This window comes from Nicotiana sylvestris, chromosome 6, assembly GCF_000393655.2.
Source record: "Nicotiana sylvestris chromosome 6, ASM39365v2, whole genome shotgun sequence".
NCBI lineage: Eukaryota > Viridiplantae > Streptophyta > Magnoliopsida > Solanales > Solanaceae > Nicotiana > Nicotiana sylvestris.
Window position 1 is genome coordinate 183,124,277 of NC_091062.1, and position 18,100 is coordinate 183,142,376.

The following is an 18,100-nucleotide window of genomic DNA, read 5'->3' on the forward strand; positions in this document are numbered from 1 at the left end:
TAGATGAAGATAAAGACATATTAATTAATTGCTAAGGTAAATACAAAGATTCAATGATAAAAACTAAGTAAAAATGCCCAAAATTGCTAAGAAAAGTCTTCTCATGAGCGCAGCTAACGTTTGATAATATCTGATACCCTAAAATGGAAAAAGGTTCTATTTATACTAAGCTAGAAAAACTGGACAAAATTGTCCCTACGGGGTCAGTGCGGCCGCACTAGGCTCTTGACTCTGCAAATTCAACTCTCTGAACCCAGGCTTCGCGGACCGCACAGAATGGACTGCGGCCGCGGAGGCATCTAATGCGGTCCGCACAAACATGACCGCGGACCGCATAGGCTTGATCTTCAGAACTTGGCATCTCTCTGAACTTTGGTTCTGCGGACCGCACAGACTGGTAGTGCGGCCGCGGTGCCTTCAGTGCGGGTCGCACAATATCTACTACGGCCGCACTGCTTTAATGCTTGAAAAATCAACTCTCTGAATCTCCCTAGTGCGGACTGCACAAAGTGTAGTGCGGCCGCACTAGGCCTGTTTCTCCTGAGTTTTGTCTTACCTTTGGTACTTGTGCCGGTTTTACTCTTTTTGAGCCGATCTTTAACATCTCGTCACTTTGTTGATCAAACCTGCAATCAAGCACAACTTATGATCCTTTTGGGACTATTTTGTATGAATTTATAATCAAAGCGTAAGCAAGAAGGAGCATGAAATGCGTCAAAATCCCTAGTTATCACCGTCGAACGTTCTTTTGTAAAGGTCGTGATTTATGATGCTATACTTGGCTGCCTGCATTCGAAGCTTTTTGGCTTCCTTTTTGTCTTGTTGGAGTGTTCCCTCCTGCAAATAAGTCATGATGCGGTTGCGCCAATCCCAAGTCAAGTTTATAGAATGTACCTCAATTTGGTCTATTGACGAGTGGAGGAGGGTGACCACACTCTCCTTGGTGATATTTTTGGTTGTTGCTGCCAGTTTGGCGAGGCCATCCGCTTCGATGTTTTGCGCCTGGGGTATCTAGTCGAGTCGGCATTCATCGAATTCTGGTAGTAGCTTATGGATTTCTGCCCGATATTTTTGTAGCCTTTGCTCCTTGATTTGGAAAGTCCCAGTAACTTGGTTAAAGACGAGTTGTGAGTCGCATCTGAGGATGACTCGTCGTGTACCATATTTGAGGGCTAGTTTTAGTCCTGCAATTACGGCCTCATACTCGACCTCGTTGTTAGTCATTTCGGGGCACTGTATGGATTAGCGAATCACTTCGCCTGTTGGGACTTCAAGTATGAGTCCCAGTCCAGACCCCGACGCATTAGATGCGCCGTCGGTGTAGAAGACCCAGAGATCGGGTTGCCCAGGGGAGGTGCGAAGTGCTTCCTGCTCGACCTCGGACAATATTTCTGCACTAAAGTCGGCGACGAAGTTAGCGAGTACCTGCGACTTTATCGTTGTTCGCGACTGATAGACTGATATGTTATATTGGCTCGCTCAATTCTATGTCCCACTTGACTAATCGTCCCGACAATTCGGATTTCTGCAGGATGCTCCTGAGGGGGAAAGTCATCACCACTGATATGGGGTGATATTGAAAATACGGTCTAAGCTTGCTTATCCGTTGCCATGATTGTCAAATTTGGACCCATACAGTTCTCTCCCTCTTTTATCAATACAAACTAGAATAAATGCAAAATATCATTACCTTCATGATTTTGCAAACTGGGAATCTTAACATGTTAAGTCAATAAATACACGATATTTTCTCATTCGGAAGTCGATAATGCAGACAAATTTGGATATAGCTTTGTTGTCATTAGAAAGATTGTTAATTTAATGGGATTAATTGGTCACTAATTAGTATCTTAATTAGTAACAATGTCAATTTTCGATTTTGTAACAAAGTTATTAATAATTTAAACTAAAATATGTATAGTGATATGGATTTGGGTGCACCCACGGCCGCACGTCCACCCTATAAACTCGTTGGGTTCTATACGGAGTAAGCAATGCATCCCATCATAACTGCGATCCAAATGATTTCCATCATTGCACTCACTACAAGGAGGCAACAAACTTTGTTTGGTAACAAAGCTAAGGTGGCATTTGTTTTAAGGGAAAAAACTCCAGCTTAATCTTAACACAATGCAAAAAATTAATCCAAATTCCAAACCCCACCAAGAATATAGTATTATTTTTTCTTTCGACGAATCTCCATTTTTTTTTTTTCATTTTATGATAATTTTACGATTTCAGTTTGTGCAAACCTATTTCTTTTTTGTTCGTTCCAAAAAGAATAACTCCTTTTTTAATTTAAAAATAATTTAGCTTAAACTTACAATTCCAATTTTAATGATAAGCTTTTATATCCACACAAATACTCTGGGCCCCTTTTTAACATGTTTAAGACCATAAATTTCAAAAGTTTTCATTTTTTCTTAAACTCTATGTCCAGTCAAACCGGTTCACATAAATTAGTACAGAGGGTTTATATGGTACTTTTTCATTTCTCGAGATTTAAATTATGTATATTTTGATCAATATTTTAAAATTATAGTATCTTTTATCACACTGACATGAGAAAAATTACAACTTATAGTAATTTTTGTATAATTTTTAAATATCTAAAATTTAATTTTTAAAATATTAAATTGATCTAATCTAACTTAGCTTTAAAGATTAGCTAAAATAATTCTCAAGAAATAAAAAGTAGCACATGAATTAGGACAGTGGGAGCTTCTGTGTTTTGAGACACATTTACTAGCACAACAAAGCTATATCCCAAGCCATATAATATCACCTTATCCCATTAATTTTTTTGTTGTTTTGTATCAAATCTCTTAAGAAATTTTATTTTGAATGAAATTTTTTGAAAATAAAATATTAGATATTTTAACAGAATTACTTTCTTTTGTTCAAATGGTGTGAGCGGTGAGAGGTGTGAGCGACTGGCTGTGGTGGGTACGAGGAGAGGTAGAGGGAGACCTAAGAAGTATTGGGGAGAGGTGATCAGGCAGGATATGGCGCGACTTAGGGTTATTGAGGACATGGCCCTAAACAGGGAATTATGGAGATCGAGCATTAAGGTTGTAGGTTAGGGAAAATTGTATTTTTTTTTCCTACAGCGCACTAGAGTGAGACTAGCCAGTTAGGAATTAGTCTTAGGATGCTATTGATCAGCTACTGATGATGGGCTTTATCTGTTGTTTATTAGTATACCTTACATCTTTCTCATATTTCCTATATCTCTTATATTGCTGTTATTTTGTTATTTTATGGTATTTATGTTATGTTATGGATTTTATGGTATTTTATGTTATTTTATTATGAGTCTATTGATAGTACTAATATAGTGTCTCTTGTTGCCTTCTTGAGCCGAGGGTCTCCTGGAAACAGCCTCTCTGCCCTCGGGGTAGAGGTAAGGTCTGCGTATATATTACCCTCCCCAGACCCCACTTGTGGGATTACACTGGGTTGTTATTGTTGTTGTTGTTGTTGTTCAAATGGTAAAGAGTTATAGCTTGTTTGGCCAAGTTACTAGAATTATCTTATTTTGAGAAGTGTTTTTTCTCAAAGTGCTTTTTTCAAAAGTACTTTTGGTGAGAAGCGATTTGTGTTTGGTTAATTAATTTGAAAAATACTTTTGAACAGGAATTAGTGTTTGGCCAAGCTTTTGAAAAGTGATTCTAAGCATTTTTTGGAAAAACTAATTTTTTTCTCCAAAATTGCTTCTTCTTCTACTTTTTTTTCTTCTAAAAGTTTGTTCAAATATTTTTTTAATATATATTGAATTATTTCATCGAATAAACTATGCTGTAATTTCCATACGTTTGTCCTTTTGCTATTGTTTTTTGTTTTTTTGCCGTATCCGTCTTACCTATTTTGTGTCACTTAAAAAAGAAACAAAGCAGCTCCACTACCAGAGGTAACGGTGGCTTGTCGTTTTGACTACCACTCAAAAATGGCGAAAGACTCTCCAAAACCTCCCAAGGTAAATTTCTTATCAATATCTCTGCCGATTTACTGTTTTGGAATAGTAAAAAGTAAACGGGTTCTTCTGGGTTTTGCTGGAATTTTTTCATAAACAGAGATCTGGGATTTCACCATTATCTTTGCATTTTTTAAGGTGATTTTTTTTTTTAATTATGTGACAGCCGTCGAATCCATCGGTAAGCATATGGGCAGCACAATGTGGAAAATGCTTCAAATGGAGAATGATTTCAACACAAGAAGAGTTTGAAGAAATCAGAAGTAAATTTATTGAAGAACCCTTTTTCTGCAACAAAAAGCCTAATGTTTCTTGTGAGGATCCAGCAGATATTGAGTACGATTCATCTCGAACTTGGGTTATTGACAAACCCAATACGCCTAAAACCCCAAATGGGTTTAAGCGAAATATGACCCTGAGGAGAGATTATTCTAAAATGGATATTTATTATGTTACTCCTCCAGGGAAAAGAGTAAGATCTTCTACTGAGTTGGGCACTTTTCTTCAGCAAAATCCTGAGTTCAGCGATTTATCAGTTTCAGATTTCAGCTTTACCAGCCCCAAAGTTATGGATGACACTATACCCTCTAGCGCTGTTCTTGCTAACTCCAACAAGAAGGCTGCAACTAGTATCACTAAATGAGGTAGTGGACGTAGTAGGTTTTTTTGTTGTGTTCTGTTGGTGCAGTTTTCACAGTCATGTTATTTGTTTGCTGCCAATTTTTCACAATAGCATAGTTTTCTTGTAGAACATCTTTCACAAATGTGACTGTTCCACTTTTACAATGTTCTTGAATGGTTGGAAGAGCTTATTTTTATTTTGTATAATATTAGTCTGACATGAGTATGGTTAGTGAGGATTGATACCCCAACTTGTTTGGGACTGATCAGAGATAGAGGCTGTGAATTCTTCTCAACAGAAAATGTTTTTTTTTTTTTTTCGGTTTTTGGTAGGAAAACCCAAATCTTGGAATATACTAGTCTACTGGATGGTAAAACTCAGACCTGAATAATGACATTCTTAAAAATATTGAAGCAAAATATGTAACTTCGCCTGTGTACTGTTTGCAAGGAGCATAGAAAGAGAATTGCTTGAAGGGGAGCCTTGGCGTAACTGGTAACGTTATTGCCACATGTGACTAGGAGATCACCGGTTCGAGTCGTAGAAATAGCCTCTTGCAGAATTGCGGGGTAAGGTTACATACAATAGACCGAGCTTAATGCACCGGGCTACATTTATAGAGAGAGAACTGCTAGGAACAACATAGAAAGCTAAGATCACAACATGGTTATGGAATGAATCAGGGGCCAAGATTCTCCCAATTTGCAAACTCGTTTCAGTCTTTCAACTCTTGTCAGATTGAAAAAAGAACAATATGACTATATGAGCATGCTTGCATTCTCAAGCTCCATGTCGATCTCTCATAAAATATTCAATTCCCACTCTTCTACTGATGAGAGCTCACTAGAATGGGATCATCTTGTGTGTTGTTCGTAAAGCTCACTTGTATATAGCCTGCTCTCAGAAGGACTAGTTGAGAACACCATCATCGATCACCTATACTGCAGAAAACTTGCAAGTTTTTCTGTAGGTTGGCCTGTTCTTTTCTTCTGTCTGAAAGAGTCATCGCTTGCATCTTCTTCATTTCCAGTTATCTACATACTGGACATTGGATACTTCCAGTTTGACAGGGTTTACACCCTCACAATTTAACTGTGAACATTCCTCTTCCTCCTTAAGCTCACTAGCAGGGGAAGTGTCAGATCAGTTGGCAGCAGAGTTCATACTATGAAGCATGTATCTGCAAGTTTAGCATCTCACATTTCATCTTCTTCACTTGCAGTTTTATGCAGGCATTTCTTATTCTCCTTAAATTTATAAATATGCTGTTTCATACATCAAGTTGTGTATAGAAAGAAAGTTCGTTCTTGTTCAAAGAGATAAAGTCATGCGACCCTTCAAGATAGGGGCTTCGGTCATGTTAGAATCTATGTCAAATCTTCCACTTCCAGGCAGCTTACTTCTCACTCTCAGTAACGTCTGTTCTGCCTCATGATATTGAACTGATCAAGCTCTGCAGATCAAAACATGTAAAGATTGCAGAAGTACTAGTACAAAATTAAATATGATCTCAACCAAAGCACCTCAGTCCAATCACCTTATAACTGTTGTGCTACTTATTGTTTTACGTTTCTCCGTATTAAAATCACCATAAAGGAAACTGATATGCCAGACGGAGATCCACAACAGCAGAACTGCATATCCGAAGATACGTGTATATCTCTTTTTTCTTGCTTAAAATAGGAAGAATCGAAAGAAGACCGAAGCAACGCCAAGTAGTGACGAAGCCAGGAATTTCATTTAGGGTGTTCAAATTTGAAATAAGTAAAAAAAAAAATTCTCGATAAAGGGTGTTCAATATATGTTATATACTATTAAAATCTAATATTTTACCTATATATACAGTGTAATTTAAGGATCGGAGTTATTCGGTGGAATAGTTAAAGGTGTTCAAATACCACTTGTTAAAAGTATCTCATACACAAGTTTGCTCATTATCTGTTGAGTTCCACATCGGGTGGGAGTTAACAAATGGAAGTCTTTATATGGTATTGACCAATCCTCACAACATGAGTTAACTTACGAGGTTAAGTTAGGTCCAAAATCAATTTCGTTGACATAGATTCAACCCAGCACGAGGGTCCAAATGTGTGGTGGAGCATAGGAGTATTGGAAGAAGAACGAGCTTGTCATAAATTCGTTGTTGTCAATGCAAAATTATTCTTGAAGAGGAAAAAACAGTATATTACGCATTAGATAGATGTTTTAGCCTTTTTGGCCGTAAGTGTTTTTTTTTTTTGCCAAAAGCATTTTTGGCCAAAAATTGAGGTGTTTGGTCAAGCTTTTGGAAGGAAAAAAATACTTTTGAGGAGAAGCAGAAGTAGTTTTCGAGAAGCAGAAAAAAGTAGCTTCTCTCCAAAAATACTTTTTCCATAAGCACTTTTGAGAAAAATACACTTAGAAGCAGTTTTTTAAAGCTTGGCCAAATACTAATTGCTGCTCAGAAGTGTTTTTCAAACTAATTAGCCAAACACAAACTATTTTTTACCAAAAGTATTTTTGAGAAAAGCATTTTTTTTTTAAAATAAAGCACTTATCAAAATAATCTGATTTTTGCGGCTTGGCCAAACGGGCTAGAAAGCTCTGTGTAAAGTAAACGATCATGCACCTAAGCAAGATGTTAACAAATTTCTATTTTTTTTCTTCCTGAGGTGGATAATATTTTATGGTATTTTCTCATTTTGAATAGTGAATTATTAATATGTACAAAATTTAGTTCTTATCATTTTAAATAATAATAATAATAATACTCACGAGGCTATAAATTTTATTTTCTTTTTTTTAGTAAATAACGTCAATTCAAATGTTGTACTTTTTCTGTTCATTTTATATGACACGATTACCTTAGGATGTCAAACATTTTTAACAAATTGTGATTTAATATGTTGATAAAATATAATTTCTAAATCGATGTAAGATATTATTTAAAAATATAAAAAATCAATATATTATTATTTGGGAAATTTTTGTTCCTATACCATATAGGAAACTATATTACCAAATATGTTCATAGTTTGCATATTACCCTTCATGCTAATAGTATTTCTACATAATATATACAATGCATTAAATAAGGAATCATTATAGTTGTAGGATTCCTTATTTATGCGCGTTAAAAAAGGGGAATTAAATATTTTCCAGATCTTCCAACGCAAATCACGCACAGTAATCACTATCGTCGACTTCTTTACAAAATTTTCGTTCTCTGTTTTTTGCGCTAAACTCTATTTCAACATTTTCTCTAATTTCACAAATCAAAATCGACAAAATCTTCTACAATTCTTCTACAACAAAAGCAATTATGACGAAAATACAAAGCAAAGGAAAAGAGAGCAGCAATTCCACCATTGACAACCATTAAAAAGCTTTGAAGCTTTGAATTCAAATTTTGTGTTTTCAAAAATCATTATTTGTTTGGATTGGGTGTTGTTGAAAATAATTAGGAATATGGTTTGAAGTTTATATCTCAATTTTGAGGGGTTTTGGTGAAGATTAGACTTTGTTTTGACTGAATTTCAGATTGAAACTCGAAGAAGAAGAAGAAGAAGAAGAAGAAGAAGAAGAAGAAGAAGAAGAAGAAGAAGAAGAAGAAGAAGAAGAAGAAGACGTATATGGCAGAAATTGTAGAAAAATTGTAGAAAAATTGTAGAAAAATTGTAGACAGATGTTTATTTATTTTTCTTTTATTCATTTACATATTGTATGAAAGTTGAACAGCATTGTATAAAAATTGTATTTAAGTGGATGATTTAGTACTGTTTTGGACAAAAATATGTATCAAAAATGTGAAACATACATTTCAGGGGAAGCATTTCGAGTCCAAATATGTACCCAGTTTGTAGATATTTTGTAGATAAATTGTAGATTATTTGTATTCTGATTGTAAATGCTTTATTTTCTGTTTTCACAAATAAAAAGATGACTAAAACTTCTACAAATCTTCTGAAAAAACGCAATTATGTCAAAAATCTCAATTATGCTACAATTAAATGGGAAGTAGGATATTAAAATTCAATGTACCCAGTTTGTAGATATTTTGTAGATTATTTGTATTCTGATTGTAGATGCTTTATTTTCTGTTTTCACAAATAAAAAAATGACTAAAACTTCTACAAATCTTCTGAAATAACGCAATTATGTCAAAAATTCCAATTATGCTACAATTGAATGGGAATTGGGATATTAAAATTCAATGTACCCAGTTTGTAGATATTTTATAGATAAATTATAGATTATTTATATTCTGATTGTAGATGCTTTGTTTTCTGTTTTCATAAATCAAAAATGACTAAAACTTCTACAAATCTTCTACAAAAAATACAATTATGTCGAAAATCCCAATTATGCTACAATTGAATGGGAATTGGGATATTAAAATTCAATGTACCCAGTTTGTAGATATTTTATCGATAAATTGTAGATTATTTGTATTTTGATTGTAGATGCTTTGTTTTCTGTTTTCATAAATAAAAAACGACTAAAACTTCTACAAATCTTCTGCAAAAAACGCAATTATGTCGAAAATCCCGATTATGCTACAATTCTGTGATTCTCCTATATGCTCTTGTTACTCCTTACGAAACTGCTATGCTAAATATGGAATCCAAAAAAAATATTTCTACAATTTTTCTTTAATTTATCTACAATTTTTCTATAATTTCTACAATATACGTCTTCCTCTTCTTCTTCTTCTTCCTCTTCTTCTTCTTCTTCTTCTTCGACGAATTTCAATCTAAAATTCAGCCAAAACCAAGTCTAATCTTCATCAAAACCCCTCAAAATTGAGATATAAACTCCAAACCATATTCTCAATTATTTACAACAACACCCAATCCAAACAAATAATGATTTTTGAAAATCCAAATTTGAATTCAAAGCTTCAAAGCTTTTTAATGGCTGTCAATGATGGAATTGCTCTCTTTTCCTTTCCTCTTATATTACTAAAGGAACCCGAAATCATAACCATCAAAAAATATTGATGTGTATGAAACTTTGAAGATTTGACTTCAATTTTGACTGGTTGTAGAAGAAAAAACCTTGATTTTGGACGTTAATGGTAGAGGGTTTCAATTATTTTTCTGGGCCTAAAAGGGGGGAATGCCCAAGCGTTTGGATTTATTCACAAAACTGTTGCTTAGATGGCAAGATGAACATTAAAGTATTCGTAAGAGCCATAGTTTATGAAATTGATAAGTGCATCAGTCAACATTCGAGGACGAATGTTCCAAAGGGGGGAATGATGTTACACCCCAAGTTTTCATACGTGAGAGTACATCGTAAGTCATTGATGTAAGCTCGGAAATGAGATTCTATTTGGAAGCAAATAAAGTAAGTTAATAATGTTACCTTGGAGGTTACAAATATTTAAGATCATGAATAACGATTACCAAGAGGGTTGGAAATCTTAGAAGCTAAACCAATTGAAGAAAATAAGTTTCGTCGAAAGTCGACAAGTTTCGAATGTTATAACATGTACTTTGGGGTGAGACTAGGGTTATTAACATGATAAGGAGGTTATTCTATGAGTTATTTTAGTCGTATGATATTCATTTTCTACATTTTGAAGGCAAGCAAGTTGTGGAACAAGAGTTGGCAAAGGTCATCACAAGTTACATTCATAAATTTGCTGAAATTTAGGTCAAATGTATCTGAGCATTTCTCCAAATATACTTGGAATCATTGGGTGTTATACCTACCAAATTGAAGGTCTACAAGTCTAGTTTCTAACGCATTAAACCGTTCATCAATACGACATCGGAGTAGAGAGATATTCGCGTTTTCGCGAGACCGCGCAAGCAGCTCCCAATGGGACCCACTTAGGCGGTGGTTGACCTACTTCAATTTATAAACGATTTGGACGCCTATTTTTGCTCATTTTTCAACTAAAATTCGTCTCCAAACTTCTCCTAACCCTCCTAAACATATACCACAAGGGTTTGAAGTGATTCCAAAGTGATTACACCATATTTCAACATCAAAACTTAGTTCTAGTGAAGAACAACACCTCTTTGAGGTTGTGTTGTCATTGAGGATTGTTGTGGGCTGTATTTGGATGAAATTCCAAGTTGTTGCTGCTGTCTAAGGTGAGTATAACAACCTACTAATTGTGCTTAAGCTTGCTTGTATGTTGGTTAAGTTGTTAGGATGATAAACTATAAGATAATACTTGGACTAGCTTAAGTCACTTCTATGGTGTTGTATTGCTATTAAGGGTTGTTGTAAAATGAATATAACTTGGATTTTGACTTGAAGTTACTGTAGGAGGTATGTATATTGTGTTCTTGCTTGTGCCTAAGGTTATCTTGATATTGATTAAGTTAAATGGATGGGCAAGACATGAACTAGTGAATAAAGTTGCTAATTGAGGATAGTTGAAGTTGTGGATTATTTTCGTTGTTATAAATATATGGTTTAAGGCTGGAATCATTGGTTAATGACTTCATTATAATGTTAATGATACTTTTATGTTGAAGTAAGAAGTCTATAAGGATTGATAAGGGGTATACGGATTTCAATTGGAGCTTGCCGCTCGTCGTAATGTTGTTGTGACTTGTTGTTGTTATATGGTGTCTTGATATTGATAATTATGTATTGATGGATTACTCTGGTAATTGTTGTTGGTATATGGTATTGGAGGAGGCCCTTGTTACAAGGTAGATGCTGCCCAAATTTACGTAAACGAGCTACTAGCTTAAGTTATAGACTTAGCCTTTGCTCAGCACTGATTTTGAATCTCTTTATACTATGATAGATTGAGTTGACTTGTTTGAAGAGTTGCTTGGAAGGGATTAGGGACTCAACGGGTTTAAGGTATGTTAAGGCACTTTCTTCTTTCTTTTGGCATGATCTAAAATGAAATGAACATAAACGATACGCTATTTCATAATGACTCTACTCCTAGCAACTAAGGTTGTCCATGTTGTTCTTTCCTTATAAAATTATTCTAAACAAGTGTGTATGATCCTTAAATCCTACTAAGGTTCATATTGATGGTAGGGATGTCCATAATGTTCTTAAGTCACTCCAAAAGGTTTAGAATGTGATTCCATGAGTCGAGCATGCGTTATGTATATGTATCTATTTTACTCTACCGAGCCGCGCTATAGTCGGCCGGGTACAGCACATATTGTGCAACCACTGATCAATTGGGTTTACTGAGCTCCACGTGGCCGGGTATGATTCTATCGAACCTTATGATGGTCGGGTACGCTTTTACCGAGTCCTCTTTGAGGCCGGGTACGATATGATGATGATGATGCCCACAAAGGCGAATGTTTTAAAAAGTTTATGTATATATATGTATTATGCATTTCATATCAGTAACCCCAGAGGCACTCAGATGTTACAGGTTGTATCTCCTCTATCTCTCTCTTTACATTACTGTTCTTGTTTATGCTTTCCTGCCTAACATACTCGGTACTTTATTCGTACTGACGTCCCTTTTGCCTGGGGACGCTGCATTTCATGCCCGCAGGTCCCGATTGATAGGTTGACAGTCCTCCTAGTAGGCTATCAGCTCAGCGAAGGTGTTGGTGCACTCCACTTGCTCCGGAGTTGCCTATTTGGTCAGTATGCTTTGGATATGTATTGATTGATATGGCGGGGCCCTGTCCCGACCTTTATGATTTTATGTACTCTTAGAGGCTTGTAGACATATGTCAGGTGTATGGATACTTGTATGGCCTTGTCGGCCTATGTTTCGAGTTTACTAATGGTCATGTCGGCCTTATAGGCCCGTATGTCACATATATAAGTTTGTATATCATGTTGGGTCTTCATATGTTGAGTATTCCCTTATGTTTTATTCTTGTTATCTCATGAGGGGTTTTCTGGCTCATTTACTCATGATAATATGATAAGAAAGATATGTTGCGTTGGTACTCGGTTGAGTAAGGCACCGGGTGCCCGTCGCGGCCCTTCGGTTTGGGTCGTGACAGAAGTGGTATCAGAGCAGTTCTGTCCTAGGGAGTCTACAAGCCGTGTCTAGTAGAGTCTTGTTTATGGGTGTGTTGTGCACCACACTTATAAGCAGGAGGCTACAGGGCATTTAGGTCTGTCACTCTTTCTTCTTACTCTAGATCGTGCAGTAGAGCTCAGTTGTAAGAATTCAAACTCCTAAATTCGACTTTAGTCGTAATACAACGATACCTACATCCACAAAGACAGTTGGTAAGAGATTGCATGTGGATGTGGAAGAGTTGAGTCAGAGGAACTCGATTTCACATCATGCTTATGATGAGTAAATATGAGGTCTTCAACAGATCATGTGTGTACTAAGATGTGTATGCTTCTTAATAAGGAGCCTTAAGGCACGGATATCTATTCACGAATATGGTGAAAATCTATGAGGAATTCAGAAGCTAGATACAAGTTTTAACAAGTAAAAGAAGTAAGGTGAAGAGGGGTACGAGGCACCCAGATAATGAAGATTATCAATATTTTCAAATCAGGCAGAGAAATATAAGCATTTTGGTACCTTCATCAATGACAGAGGTAAGTACAATTGGCCACACCCATCTCAGTTATGTTCTATGGGAGCTAACATATATTATTTAAGAGAAAGATGGGATATCAGGATCCAGTTGGAGTTAGAGTAACCCAAAAATTGTGGATAGGTTGTTATCATTAACTAACGTTTCCGAAAGATGGTGCAAATGTGGTAATAGATCTCCTTCTAAGACACCCAGATGGTGAACTCTAGAGTAGTACAATCAGATACGAATACTGGAATATTCAAAAATTTCAGAAGATAGGCAGTGGGATCCTAGAAGGGACAAATATTTACCTTAGTATGACTCTAGCCCCGAGTAAAAAAAAAAGAATGTTAGGCATTCTAATGAGATGAAGCTAGGGGAGCTTATAGGGAAAGAACTTTTTGTTGAAGTTTTCAGAATAAAGTGATAGACAAAAAGAATATTATCCGGAGAATAAGAAGAAAATAAATGAAGCATCATGAGTAAGATGTGATATAGGGGTGATAACAGTAAATCAAAATATGACACGATGACAGAGTCTATAGTCAAAGTGAAGGAAAATACAAGAGGTGACAAGCCTTAAGGCAATAAAAGAGTATAAGCCATAAAGTCATATTCTTATTTCGAGAAATGAGATGGTGACTTCAACGTGATTACCAGGAGGAAAGGTTAGACCCCAGAGTAATAAAAATCAGTATGGGCTGGTGAACAAGATAAAACCGAACATGAATTAGGGACCGGAGGATTTGATAATGGTCGACATCGTGAGAATTTCAAAGATCGTGCTCCAACAATAATAGAATAGACAACAGACGAATAACCTTTAAAGGTTATTTAGGAAGTCGCTTACCTAAAGCAAGCACTCTGAGCAGAGTTAATCTTAAGGGACTAAGTGTGCCAGTTACCGTAGGTGTCACCTTCGTGTTTAAGAAATTTAGTTATCCTTGGTACAGAAGGTTACCATAAGGTGATTAAGGTTCATTGATAATGTGAAAAGACGCCAAAGATGAAGAGGTAAAACAACTATAGGTGGATCGTCATAGTACTAAATCTTATTACTCCCCTAAAGGGGGGAATATGGTGTGATATGATATTAAGTCAGAGTTAAGCGGTTCAGTTAACTATGGAATGGTAAAGGAAGAATGTGGTATAAAGGAGAAAGGGATGATGTTGCATTTATTCAGTTCCTGCAGATATGTTGCGACTCCAGAACATTATACAAGCACGACACCGGGGAGAGACAGTAAAAGTTTTCGGCCAGGATGTTATTAATAAATAAGTGTGAATGGACACTTGATACATCGGGAGCTAGTGGCGAGAGATAAGTTAAGACAAAGGATATATCCTAAGAGGGATTATGCAGAATATATATATATATATATATATATGAGAATGGACCAACGAGTAATTAGTAGTTGATTTAGGAAGAGCCCAGTTATGGCTAGACAAGAGGTCATAGATAAATCAATAGATCATGCAAGATAAATGTAGTGAACCGCAACATAGTGAATTCAGTCTCGTAGATACGAGATCGCAATCATTTGAAAAAAAATCAGATAGGAGTTGAGGCAATTAAAGGTACCATTTTTAAGGTTTATAAAAATAAGAGAGAGTGCCACTAAGGAGACAATAAAAATTTGAGCTTAGAAGTAACCCTACGAGCACAAAGGCATAAATTTATGTAACTAAGGATTATTATAGGCGAGTAAGAATAACGAAAATTACCTTCGGGTGTACGATATATCAAGCTCACAACTTTACAAGAGCCAGAAGGTCTCCCTAAGTACTACAATGAAAGACTAGCTGAGGAAATAAGGAAGAAGGTTTCCACCTAAGCATAGTGAGCTAAAGAGTAAATGATCCTGTAACAACAGTCTCACTACAATATTGTATACACTCCATAAGAAAGTGGCACCTATCATGGCTAATGAATGGTAAAAAAAAGCCATCAAAGGTGATGTTTGAGATCATATGAGGTACAGGAAATTATAGTATTCGTGGGCAAAATGACAAGCCAAGTATTCATGCAACAAGTGATAGAACGACCAGCAAAAGTAATTGCTTACATTTAAGGACAACTGAGAAGGCACGAAAGGAAATTTATGGTGCTAGCAAGTTAAAGGAAGGTTGCGAGTAGTATAAATAGATCGGTGTAGGTCCTAAGGTAAAGTATTGTAGAGCAACAAGGTTTTAGGTAGATAGGAGTAAGGATATGAAAAGGTGAGTGAGAAGGTGACGAGAATATGTATGTCCTCGGGATTAAACCCATCAAAACAAGGGAGCTGATGATTTCCATATGTAATAAAAAGCTCGGTACAGCCTGAATGAACCCAGAGGAGTCTAAGACTAGGTGCATTTAGAAGAGATGGAATGTTGCCCTGGCGGTAGAATAAGGGTGTAATTGTGATAGATAAGAGGATGATTCTTAGGCCTTTGATTGAGTAATGATTTAACGAGAAAGGGATTTCATTAATTGCACGGGATTAGAATACCCCCATAAGATGAATCGCGTTGGGATGCAATGAAATACGGTTATTGAAGTATAGTATTATCCCTAGGTGGATCAGGAAAATCACTTCATATGTTCCCCGATAAGATGTGAGCCCTAGTGACAGTGTATTACATAAGAGGTTGCAAGTTATCAGTGATAGATTATAGATCAACATTAAGGTGAATAAACAATAGATGGTTACAAGTTCCAAAGTTCGAGATGAGATTTGTTTGTTATTCTTAGATGAATAATAATGAGGAAGCACTAAAGGACTTATATTTATACAAATAGGATAAGCAGCGAGAGAGTAACCTGGAGTTAGGTAGCAAACCTCGGTAATAATAAACCGAAGTAAGTTTTATGGTATAGTATAACCTACCTAGATGTAGTAAATCCATAAGGATAGATATACAAGGCTATGAAACAAGAGGTAGAAATAGTCTTAAGTTCGATAAAGTACCAAGCGAAAGACATCAGTACACCTATACATGCCTAGAGGGACAGCTTGTCATAATTTTGTATATGTTCATAAAGTGAGGCTTAGAGATTGGCTAAAAGATGGAGGAAAAAGAGAAGACTAGTCGCTAGGAACTCATACAAGGACACAGTCGTACATACTGCATGACATAAGGTATCAAATGTTACGATGTTGGAAGAATTCCAACCACATGTCATGGTGTGACAAAGAGGCCTAAAAGGGGAGAATGCCCAAGCGTTTGGATTTATTCACAAAACAGTTGCTTAGATGGAAAGATGAGCATTAAAGTATTTGTAAGAGCCATAGTTATGAAACTGATAAGTGCATCAGTCAACATTCGAGGACGAATGTTCCAAAGGGGGGAATGATGTTACACCCCAAGTTTTCATACGTGAGAGTATGTCATAAGTCATTGATGTAAGCTCGGAAATGAGATTCTATTTGGAAGAAAATAAAGTAAGTTAATCATGTTACCTTGGAGGTTACAAATATTTAAGATCATGAATAACGAGTACCAAGAGGGTTGGAAATCTTAGAAGCTAAACCAATTGAAGAAAATAAGTTTCGTCGAAAGTCGACAAGTTTCGAATGTTATAACATGTACTTTGGGGTGAGACTAGGGTTATTAACATGATAAGTAGGTTATTCTATGAGTTATTTTAGTCGTATGATATTCATTTTCTACATTTTGAAGGCAAGCAAGTTGTGGAACAAGAGTTGGCAAATGTCATCACAAGTTACATTCATAAATTTTCTGAAATTTAGGTCAAATGTATCTGAGAATTTCTCCAAATATACTTGGAATCATGGGGTGTTCTACCTACCAAATTGAAGGTCTACGAGTCTAGTTTCTAATTCATTAAACCATTTGTCAATACGACATCGGAGTAGAGAGATATTTGCGTTTTCGCGAGACTGCGCAAGCAGCTCCCAACGGGACCCACTTAGGCGGTGGTTGACCTACTTCAATTTATAAACGATTTGGACGCCTATTTTTGCTCATTTTTTAACTAAAATTCGTCTCCAAATCTCTACTAACCCTCCTAAACATATACCACAAGGGTTTGAAGTGATTCCAAAGTGATTACACCATATTTTAACATCAAAACTTAGTTATAGTGAAGAACAACACCTCTTTGAGGTGGTGTTGTCATTGAGGATTGTTGTGGGCTGTATTTGGATGAAATTCCAAGTTGTTGTTGCTGTCTAAGGTGAGTATAATAGCCTACTAATTGTGCTTAATCTTGCTTGTATGTTGGTTAAGTTGTTAGGATGATAAACTACAAGATAATACTTGGACTAGCTTAAGTCACTTCTATGGTGTTGTATTGCTATTAAGGGTTGTTGTAAACTGAATATAACTTGGATTTTGACTTGAAGTTACTGTATAAGGTATGCATATTGTGATCTTGCTTGTGCCTAAGGTTATCTTGATGTTGATTAAGTTAAATGGATGGGTTAGACATGAACTAGTGAATAAAGTTGCTAATTGAGGATAGTTGAAGTTGTGGATTATTTTCGTTGTTATAAATATATGGTTTAAGGCTGGAATCATTGATTAATGACTTCATTATCATGTTAATGATACTTTTATGTTGAAGTAAGAAGTCTATAAGGATTGATAAGGGGTATACGGATTCCAATCGGAGCTTGCCGCTCGTCGTAATGTAGTTGTGACTTGTTGTTGTTATATGGTGTCTTGATATTGATAATTATGTATTGATGGATTGCTCTGGTAATTGTTGTTGGTATATGGTATTGGAGGAGGCCCTTGTTACAAGGGAGATGCTGCCCAAATTTACGTAAACGAGCTACTAGCTTAAGTTATAGACTTAGCCTTTGCTCAGCACTGATTTTGAATCTCCTTATACTATGATAGATTGAGTTGACTTGTTTGAAGAGTTGCTTGGAAGGGATTAAGGACTCAACGGGTTTAAGGTATGTTAAGGCACTTTCTTCTTTCTTTTGGCATGGTCTAAAATGAAATGAACATAAACGATACGCTATTTCATAATGACTCTACTCCTAGCAACTAAGGTTGTCCATGTTGTTCTTTCCTTAT

The 18,100-nt window shown here is 36.0% G+C and overlaps 1 protein-coding gene across 1 annotated transcript; it reads left to right on the top strand.

Moving 5' to 3' along the window:
- The first annotated feature begins 3,867 nt into the window (after positions 1–3,867).
- On the top strand, positions 3,868–4,801 carry LOC104247993 (methyl-CpG-binding domain-containing protein 4-like). Its single transcript, XM_009804166.2, has 2 exons — positions 3,868–3,976; positions 4,140–4,801. The coding sequence occupies exons 1-2, from the start codon at positions 3,947–3,949 to the stop codon at positions 4,614–4,616; spliced, it is 507 nt and encodes a 168-aa protein (XP_009802468.1). The 5' UTR covers positions 3,868–3,946; the 3' UTR covers positions 4,617–4,801.
- The last annotated feature ends 13,299 nt before the right edge of the window (positions 4,802–18,100 follow it).

Bases quoted from the DNA above. Each gene is read 5' to 3' on its own strand.
- LOC104247993 (XM_009804166.2), top strand. From the start codon at position 3,947: ATGGCGAAAGACTCTCCAAAACCTCCCAAG. The intron at 3,977-4,139 runs GTAAATTTCTTA...ATTATGTGACAG, and splicing joins ACTCTCCAAAACCTCCCAAG to CCGTCGAATCCATCGGTAAG.